Genomic DNA, 10,000 nt, shown 5'->3' with positions numbered 1-10,000 from the left:
CACACACTTCAGCTGTTTCTTTATTACAAATGTGTCTATACACTGTAAGCGCACACACACACACACAGTCAAAACCATGATACAAACACAGATATGAGAGAAGCTGTGTGTGTGTGTGAGGTTGGTCATGTTTGTAAGTCAAACACACACTTTAACACTGGTGTGTGTGTGTTAGTCAGTGTTTCCACAGTCCTGCTCCTGTACATTGTTCTGTCACTACACTGATGATGATGATGATGATGATGAAGGGCGTCAGTGCTCCAGGCTGGTCAGCAGCGTATCTGCGATGTCTCTGATGGAGCTGTAGGTGGCGCTGTTCGGAAAAGCCTGCAGGAAATCACGACCTTCCTCTACACTCGCACTCAGGAGAGGGTCCAACGGCACCGAGCCTACACACACACACACACACACACACACACACACAATATGTATAAATATATACTTAAGTGCAAAAGTTTGTGCCCCTGGTTACTAGTGTTTTCGGTACTTACCCAGGAACTTTGATCCAGTGAGTTTGGCGAGTTCCTCTCCTCCTCCTTTAGAGAAGATACTGGTGCACTCCTACACACACACACACACACACACACACATACGTGTAATGAGTGGATCAGGTGTGATAGGGAAACAGTGTCTTTGGATTTCTATCTTTGTTACAGGTCCAATTAATGTTGGCAGGCCTGTGTGTGTGTGTGTGTGTGTGTGTGTGTCTTACAGTGCAGTGAGGACACACGAAGCCGCTCATGTTCTCCACTATGCCCAAAATCTTCACACCCGTCTTCTTACAGAAAGTGATCTCACGCCGCACGTCTCCCGTAGATACCGCCTCTCTCACACACACACACACACACAGATGTATTACACACAGTTTTAGTATATCATTATATGCATGCATGTGTGTGTACACCTGTAGTATGGTGACCAGTACGGTTCTGTTTGTGTGTGTATGTATGTACCTGTGGTGTGGTGAGATGTGTGTGTGTGTGCGTGCGTGCGTGCGTGTGTGTGTATGTACCTGTGGTGTGGTGAGATGTCTGTGTGTGTGCGCATGTGTGTACCTGTGGTGTGGTGAGATGTGCATGTGTGCGTGTGTGTGTGTGTGTGTGTGTACCTGTGGTGTGGTGAGATGTGCGTGTGTGTGTGTATGTATGTACCTGTGGTGTGGTGAGATGTGTGTGTGTGTGCGTGCGTGCGTGCGTGCGTGTGTGTGTGTGCATGTGTGTACCTGTGGTGTGGTGAGATGTGCGTGTGTGTGTGTGTGTGTGTACCTGTGGTATGGTGTGGTGAGATGTGTGTGTGTGTGCGTGCGTGCGTGTGTGTGTGTGTGTGTACCTGTGGTCTGGTGAGATGTGCGTGTGTGCGTGTGTGTGTGTGTGTGTGTGTACCTGTGGTGTGGTGAGATGTGCGTGTGCGTGTGTGTGTACCTGTGGTGTGGTGAGATGTGCGTGTGTGTGTGTGTGTGTGTACCTGTGGTGTGGTGTGGTGTGGTGAGATGCGTGTGTGTGTGTGCGTGTGTGTACCTGTGGTGTGGTGACCAGTACAGCTCCATCCACTCTGTGTTTTTTCAGATTCTCCAGGACAGCCAGGTGCTCATCGGATGTGCCGGGGGGCGTGTCCACCAGCAATACATCCAGCTCCCCCCACGCCACGTCACTCACAAACTGACCAATCAGAGCTGAGAGACAAACAGACATCCACCAGTGAGAGAGGAGGAAAGAAACTCACATCACAGATCTGAGAGAGATAAGATACATGGCACATGGTAATGAGGTGAAAGGTCAGAGGTCAGACCAGTCTTTTTGGGTCCTCTCCAGACGATGGCGTCGTCAGGGTCGTCCAGCAGGAAGGCGATGGACATGAGGGACAGACGCTCCACACACACGGGGACCCAGCCCGCGTCACACTGATGGACCTCGTGTTTACTCACACCCAGCATGTGGGGGATACTCGGCCCACACAGGTCCACGTCCAACACCCCCACCTGCGTGCACACGCGCACACACACACACACACAGACAATTCTGACTTATCTCAAATATCAAACTTCCTCTTCCTTGCATACCGCTCGGTGTGTGTTTACCTTCATCCCTGCGTGTAACAGAGCGAGCGCTAACTCTGTAGTGATGGTGCTCTTCCCCACTCCCCCTTTACCCGACAGAACCAACACCACATGGCGCACCTTCTCCAGATTCCCCCTGTCTGAGAGAGAGAGAGAGAGAGAGAGATGACTAATACAATCCCAGACAGCGACACATCTCCACCTGACTCCCCGTGATACACCTCTCTGTGTTCCTGAGGAACTGGACAACTTTTCATTTGCTGCAGGTTTGGTGTATGCAGTAGACGAATTATTTCTGTATATTAACACACACACACACACACACACACATACACACACACACACACACACACACACACACAAGGTGGCCAACTCTCATACACTTTACCGTTGTATATTACTGTTTAATGTTTTACTTTAAGCATCACTGTGCTGATCTATGCCTCACAGCTATTCTGTATTTAATATAATAATAATAATAATAATAATAAATATTATTATTATTATTATTATTATTATTATTATTATTAAGAAGAAGAAGAAGAAGAAGAAGAAGAAGAAGAAGAATATCAGTGATGTGGCGGCCATCTTGTCAGTTTGGTGAGAGGACTGGTTTGAAGGTGTCATGGTTACAGTTATGAGATGCAGTTGTGCCTCCTCTGTCAGTTATTACATCAAAACTAAAACACTTTTACAAATTAGCATTTTAATCTGTCTGATTATGTTATAAACCTGTTTAATATGATCAGTGTTTTTGTTTATAGTTATATTGTATATGCTCTTAACAATACAACAGTCATACCGGGCAGCACTAATACGAATGCGCGATGTCGCTAAATCTCGTCGAGTTATTTTTGTTTAATTTTTTTATTTATATAGATTTGCGAAAGCAACTTTACGTATTTAGACAAACAAAGACAATTTTTTACAAAAAGGAATAAAATAAAGATATAAATAATTGTGCAGTAGTGATCAGATGTAACTGTTACACGTCTGATAGAGGTAAAGTTTATTAAAAAACGGCCATTTTTATCACTAATTATCATTTAATTCCATGCTAACACAGCCCTGAGAGAATGTCCCCTCCAGTCTGAGAGATTTAAACCTTTTATATTTTAAGTAAAATGTGATAAAAACGGGCATCTTACCACCATTTACATCCATCACTTCCGCAATCATGTGACGTCACCGGTAAAGCAGCGTGTGATTGGTTGATTCCGAACCGGTTTCTTCTTCGCGCTCTCTAGGTGGTTGTATGGTTGTGTGTGTTTACTGCCCCCTGCTGTTCACCCGGCATCCGCGCAACTACATGTTTTATTTATTGTTTTATTTCCTCTTGATACTGATTCTTACAGTCTCTCTCTCTCTCTCTCTCTCTCTCTCTCTCTCTCTCTCTCTCACACACACACACACACACACTTCCTCTTAAAGTGGGCAAAGATTTAACACAATATTTGTTCAGTTATGTTGAACTGATTTATTTATAATATTGGAAAATAGGGATATCTAGATGGAGATGTTTATTTCTTTTTATTTTTTGTTGCATTTTTAAAATCCCAACCATAATTAATATAAAATGTCTAAAATATGAGAACCATTGCAGTCAAAGGGGAAAAAATCTTCTGTTACTATGTGCCTTCTTTACTATGATGATTTTCGAGGATGTTGTTGTATAGGGTGTTTTGAAATGACCTGGATATCGGATTAAATAACAGAACAGAATGAAGCAGAAGAAAAGGAAGTGTTAATACTAAGCTGAGTAAAGATCAACACCACATACACACTCACACACACACACACACACACACAGAAAACAATCGAGTACTAAACTGCACCGTTCCTCCTCGCTGGGGTGGTACCCTTATATTTTGTACCTTTTAAAATATACTCATCACCTGGAAACCTGGATAAAGTCCACCTGTAACAATGATTTAAGGTACACAATTGGACCATAATGACCACTTTCTAGGTAAAAGATTGAGGATCTCCCCCCCAAGAAGGAATGGTACGGTTTAGTTTAGCGCCATTTCTGAGTGTGCATTACTGTAAGAAAAAAAAAGTGTGTCTTAGTCAAGCCTATAAAGTCACAAAATATAAAACAGATCAAATCACAAAATATTAGCACAGCAAAGTTTCAATTATTTCCCATTTAAGTGAAACAGGAATTTGAGAGAGGAATTAGTCACTCCAGTCCAGTAGGGGGTGGTATTTACCTTCAGTTTAATGTTAAAAAAAAAAAAAAGGATAATAATAAAGACACGCAGCGGGATTACAGCGGAGCTTTGTCCTTTATGAAGACCCGTCATTTATGTAGTGGCGCTTCTTATTACGCATGCGCAGTGAGGAGTACAGGCGTGTACTGCGCAGGTAAACACACTGATCATGCAGCGGTAGGATCCGCGGTAACTAATCACACCATGTCGGAGTTAAAGAGAGCTCAGACCTGGGAGATTTCCGACTCGGAGGCGGAGCAGGAGCCCGGTACTGTCGCGGAGCCGGAGAGCCGGGTAGAGCCTCCACAGGAGTCCGCTGTCCAGAGCCCAAGTCCCGGGGGAAGGAGGAGAGGAAACCGGGGGGAGAGCAGAGAGGAGAGGAGTGCGGACAAGGACAGACGGAGAGAGGAGAGAGAGAGACAGAAGGAGGAGAGAGAGAGACAGAAGGAGGAGAAGAGACAGGAGCAGAAGAGGAAGAAGGAGGCAGCTGAGAGAGTAAAAAGACTCAAACCTGAGGAGTATTTAAAGACCGTCACTGTCAGAATCCACCCAGGTATCCTTCATCATCATCATCATCATCACCATCATCATCATCATGAACAGGGCCAGATCTGAAGTATTGGCACCTTCCCTATCACTCATCGTAAAATAACGAGCAGATGTTGTCCACACCACTGTGTAACTGGTCACACACACACACACACACACACACACACACACACACACACACACACACACCACCTCTGGTGGTGGTCCCATTAGGATCTACCAGGTAGAGGGGTGCCAATACTTTGTGCACAGTAACACAGACCTGCAGTTTATTTATACACCCATTATGTGTCCTGTGTTGGTGGGTGGAGTTGATGAACTGTATGTCAGTAATGTTAATATGAATGATTATATTAAATAAAGTATATACTCACTTTATGGGCGAGATGAGTTTCTACAGTCGGATTTTCTCCCAGATTTGGGAATTCTCCTACGGTTTTAGGACATGTAACGTGACAAGCTATCACACACTCTGTTACAGAATTCACACACACTTTATTGTATTTATATGTAGACGTGTTAAACAACATAGAACACAGCACTTTCTGTATCAGACCAACTAATTTGTAGGTGAGCAAAAATATTGGAACACGACTGACAGGTATTTCTTGTTACCCAGGTGTGTTCTGTTAGATTGATTGTTTAAACAGTAAATAGATCTGAACATCTGCTCTTGGTTTAAGATTTCCATTTCACCTGTGAAGACTGCATTTGTTGATAAAAAGGATAAACCAACATGAAGATCAGAGAGCTGTCTATAGGAGAAAAATGAGTCGCTTTGAAGCTGAGAAAAAAGGGAAAATCTATCAGAGATATTGCAGAAGCATTGTGTATAACCAATACAGCAATCTGGAATGTCCTGAAAAAGAAAGAACCCACTGGTGTACTGAGCAACAGACACTGAACGGGTCAGACAAGGAAAACAACATCTGATGACAGAAACATTGTGAGAGCTTGAAGAAAAACACAAAAACAACAGTCAGTGACCTTACCAACAACCTCCACAGGGCAGGGTGAAGGTCTCACCATCCACTGTTGGATGAAGACTTCGAGAGCAGAAATATAGAGACCATACCACAAGATGCAGACCGCTCATCAGCAGTAAGAATCAGAAATCCAGACTGGAATTCACAAAGAAACACAGAGATGATCCTCAAAAGTTCTGGAACCAAGATGAACCTCTACCAAAGTGATAGAAAGTCCAACGTGTGGAGAAAGAAAGGATCTGCTCATGATCCAGAACATAATTAATCAGGAGGAACTTCATCATGCAGCAAGACAACGATCCAAAACACACTTCCACCTCAACACAGGACTTCATCAGGGGGAAAGTGGAAGGTTTTAGACTGGACAAGTCAATCACCAGACCTTCACCCAACTGATCAGCATCTCACCTCCTGAAGAGGAGACTGAAGGGAGAAACCCCCGAAACAAACAACTACTGAAAGAAGCTGCAGGAGAAACCTGGAGAAGCTTCACAGAAGAAGTCGCAGTGATTCGCAGGATTGATGCAGTTATTACAAGTAAAGGATATTCAACCAAATATTAAGTGTTATTTACTTTCAGTTACTTCACGATTGATCTGTTCCTATACTTTTGCTCACCTAAAAATCGGGTGGTCTGATACAAAAGGTTCCATGTTTCAAGTTCTTTAACACATCGAGATGTAAACACCAGGAAATTAAAGCTGAAATTCTGGTCTATCGTCTCATGTCTTTGGTGTACAGCACACACACATGAACTGTCCTTGTGTTCCAATACTTTCAGAGGGGACTGTACACTCAGTGAAACCAGACGATGTCGGTCTCTAAGACTAAACATTTGACATGAAATGGTCGGCCCTAAAGTCTGTGGTTTCTCACAGGCGGCTGATGGCTCCGCCCCTTTTGCTCCCATCATCAGCTGAGTATAAAGAGTGTCCCGTGGTTATGAATAGTGCAATAAAATGAACAAAGTGCACAAAATGACACAAGTCATAATGAACCATGGTGAGATTTACACACAGGAATGTGTGTGTGTGTGTGTGTGTGTGTGTAGTGTTGCTGCAGGACTCTGGGTGTGATGTGTTGTTGAGTACACTGGCGGGTTTGGAGTGGAGGAACCGAGTAGAGGAGCACGACCTCACACACTCCGTCAGCTGGAGCAGAAAACTACCTGTCTGTGTAACACTACTACAGTACACACACTAACACACTGCGACACACACTAACACACTGCAACACACACTGACACACTGCGACACACTACAACACACACTAACACACTGCCACACACAATAACACACTGCCACACACTGCAACACACACTAACACACTGCCACACACCGCAACACACACTAACACACTGCCACACACCGCAACACACACTAACACACTGCAACACACCGCAACACACACTAACACACTGCAACACACACTAACACACTACAGCACACACTAACACACTACAGCACACACTAACACACCGCAACACACAGCAACACACACTAACACACCGCAACACACACTAACACACCGCAACACACACTAACACACCGCAACACACACTAACACACAGCGACACACACTAACACACCGCAACACACACTAACACACCGCAACACACACTAACACACCGCAACACACACTAACACACTGCAACACACACTAACACACTGCCACACACCGCAACACACACTAACACACTGCCACACACCGCAACACACACTAACACACTGCAACACACACTAACACACTACAGCACACACTAACACACTACAGCACACACTAACACACCGCAACACACAGCAACACACACTAACACACCGCAACACACACTAACACACCGCAACACACACTAACACACCGCAACACACACTAACACACAGCGACACACACTAACACACAGCGACACACACTACCACACACTGCAACACACACTAACACACTGCAACACACACTAACACACCACAACAAACACTAACACACCGCAACACACACTAACACACCGCAACACACACTAACACACCGCAACACACACTAACACACACTAACACACCGCAACACACAGCAACACACACTAACACACCGCAACACACACTAACACACCGCAACACACACTAACACACAGCAACACACACTAACACACCGCAACACACACTAACACACTGCAACACACACTAACACACAGCGACACACACTAACACACAGCGACACACACTACCACACACTGCAACACACACTAACACACTGCAACACACACTAACACACCGCAACAAACACTAACACACCGCAACACACACTAACACACCACAACACACACTAACACACCACAACACACACTAACACACCGCAACAAACACTAACACACCACAACACACACTAACACACTACAACACACAGCAACACACACTAACACACTGCAACACACTGCAACACACACTAACACACTGCAACACACACTAACACACTGCAACACACTTTAGCAATGATTATTAACAATTTAATCGTTCCTACATTACATTTAACACTGCCGAAGTGTTCTGTTTATATAAGGAATAACGCTCCAGACCGTGTGATTGGCCAACACTTACAGTATTTAATTTATTAATGAACGAGACGTCGCACGTTTTAACGGTTTATTGTTAGATTTAATGTCGTGAAACATCTGAGAGATGAGTTCCTTCCTGTTCTCACTTACATTATAGCTGTGCAGTTGTTCCCTCACCTGTCTCTCTCTCGCTCTCTCTCTCGCTCTCGCTCTCTCTCTCTCTCTCTCTCTCACTCTCTCTTCCTCTGTGTCTCTCTCTGACAGGCACAGCCTGTCATTACTGAGAAAACAGAAAGTGAGACTGAGAGTGTTTACACCCAAGTCTCCTAGAATAAACAATAAATAATTCTCTTTTAGCAAAAAACTTCACCACATCATCAGTTATAACTACAGGTCGAGAGATATAATGAATATTACTGATACAGATAAATAAGTTGGGCGGTACCTACCTGCTGATAACCCATCATAAACCTGATACCGAATGAAACATAACACTCGAATTAAAATATTGCTGAACTTTACAGATATAAACAATACTGACTGCACCTGTACGTTTTTAAATGAAATAAATATAAACTATTAATAAATATTAAAGTAAATAAAAGATATATATCCAAACTGAACCAAAAAGTAACACTCCAAATAACAAATAAAAAAATAGAGATGTCCAAAATAAAAAACACTTCAAATAAAACAACAGAATTAGTCAGTGATTAATTTTTATTTCGCCTCTAGAGGCCGCTCTCGTGCTGTATAATGACAGCGGACCCTTCTCAGCCGCTCCGCAATGCAACTGGTGGATTTTTGTCTATCTCTAATTATAAGAATTATTTTGTTAAACAACCCATTTGTAAGTCCGTTTATGATCAGTCTCAGATTATATGGAACTATGCAGGAAGGAAACGGGAACTGTTCTGCAGAATAAAGCTCGTCACGCTCCATTTCTTTATTCAGTCCTGATGATAAGGCTCTACATTAGCACTGAAACCTGGTCACAAAACACCATCACACTACAAATCATCAGATCTCACCTAAACGTCTCATGCTCTGTGATTGCCACTGCCACCAAGCAGTTCCTGACCTCCTCCAGTAAGAGTCGCTGAGTACAAATGCGTTCATACTGCACTACAAAACCTTTCATAGTAAATCAGTAAATTCTCACTGCCTCACACACACTGACTCGTGTGTGTGTGTGTGCGTGTGTGTGTGTGTGTGTAGACTGAGGATGAAGACTGTAGGGTGGTTGAGGAAGATCAGGTGCTGATGGTGGTCACTCAGTTGGAGTTCAAGGACATGATGATGTCCATCAAACAGGTGAAAACTCCACATCACTTACACATGGGCTGTGTCTCGTTTATGTTATGAACACTTTCCCTCGTCCATTTCCCGTCTTTGTTTCTTGTGGGTGTGGCCTGTCTGAGTAGGTATATATCCATACTGCAGGGAAAGATATAAAGCAGCTGTGTAAGGGTGTGATGTGTTTCCTGTTGTCCATCTCAGGCTCTGATTGGTGGTTGTGAGGAGGCGAATTCTCTGTTTCAGCCCCTCTGTGATTATCTGAACAGAAACACAGGGGCAGTTGTTTCACTGTTGGTGACCGGGGGACAGAACTGCCAATGGTACACACATACACACACACACACACACACACACA

The 10,000-nt window shown here is 43.8% G+C and overlaps 2 protein-coding genes and 1 long non-coding RNA gene across 3 annotated transcripts in view; 1 reads left to right on the top strand and 2 right to left on the bottom strand.

Moving 5' to 3' along the window:
- Nucleotides 1–2: 2 nt before the first annotated feature.
- On the bottom strand, nt 3–3,336 carry nubp2 (nucleotide binding protein 2 (MinD homolog, E. coli)). Its single transcript, XM_053637806.1, has 7 exons — nt 3,205–3,336; nt 2,078–2,196; nt 1,789–1,978; nt 1,518–1,672; nt 713–823; nt 492–561; nt 3–389 (listed from the first exon to the last, which is right to left on the bottom strand). Exons 1-7 carry the CDS (start codon nt 3,233–3,235, stop codon nt 253–255), a joined length of 813 nt encoding a protein of 270 aa, XP_053493781.1. The 5' UTR covers nt 3,236–3,336; the 3' UTR covers nt 3–252.
- Nucleotides 3,337–4,314: 978 nt separating this feature from the next.
- The window catches only part of LOC128615581 (crossover junction endonuclease EME1-like), a 10,532-nt gene continuing 4,846 nt past the window's right edge, over nt 4,315–10,000 (top strand). The window contains exons 1-4 of the mRNA XM_053637793.1: nt 4,315–4,822; nt 6,856–6,974; nt 9,565–9,660; nt 9,847–9,965. Coding sequence (XP_053493768.1) covers nt 4,348–4,822; nt 6,856–6,974; nt 9,565–9,660; nt 9,847–9,965 — 809 coding nt within the window. The 5' untranslated portion in view covers nt 4,315–4,347. The remainder of the gene's footprint in view (nt 4,823–6,855; nt 6,975–9,564; nt 9,661–9,846; nt 9,966–10,000) is intronic.
- LOC128615604 (uncharacterized) overlaps nt 8,357–10,000 on the bottom strand; it is a 1,820-nt gene continuing 176 nt past the window's right edge. Inside the window, exons 1-3 of the long non-coding RNA XR_008387230.1 lie at nt 9,378–10,000; nt 8,796–8,817; nt 8,357–8,626 (exon numbers count right to left, since the gene is read on the bottom strand). The exon at nt 9,378–10,000 is cut by the window's right edge and continues 176 nt beyond it. This is a non-coding gene — a long non-coding RNA (uncharacterized LOC128615604). The remainder of the gene's footprint in view (nt 8,627–8,795; nt 8,818–9,377) is intronic.

The sequence above is a fragment of the Ictalurus furcatus genome, chromosome 1 (assembly GCF_023375685.1).
Source record: "Ictalurus furcatus strain D&B chromosome 1, Billie_1.0, whole genome shotgun sequence".
NCBI classification, from domain to species: domain Eukaryota; kingdom Metazoa; phylum Chordata; class Actinopteri; order Siluriformes; family Ictaluridae; genus Ictalurus; species Ictalurus furcatus.
The sequence above is the reverse complement of the archived record's forward strand: the minus strand, read 5'-3'. Positions and strand labels throughout refer to the sequence as shown.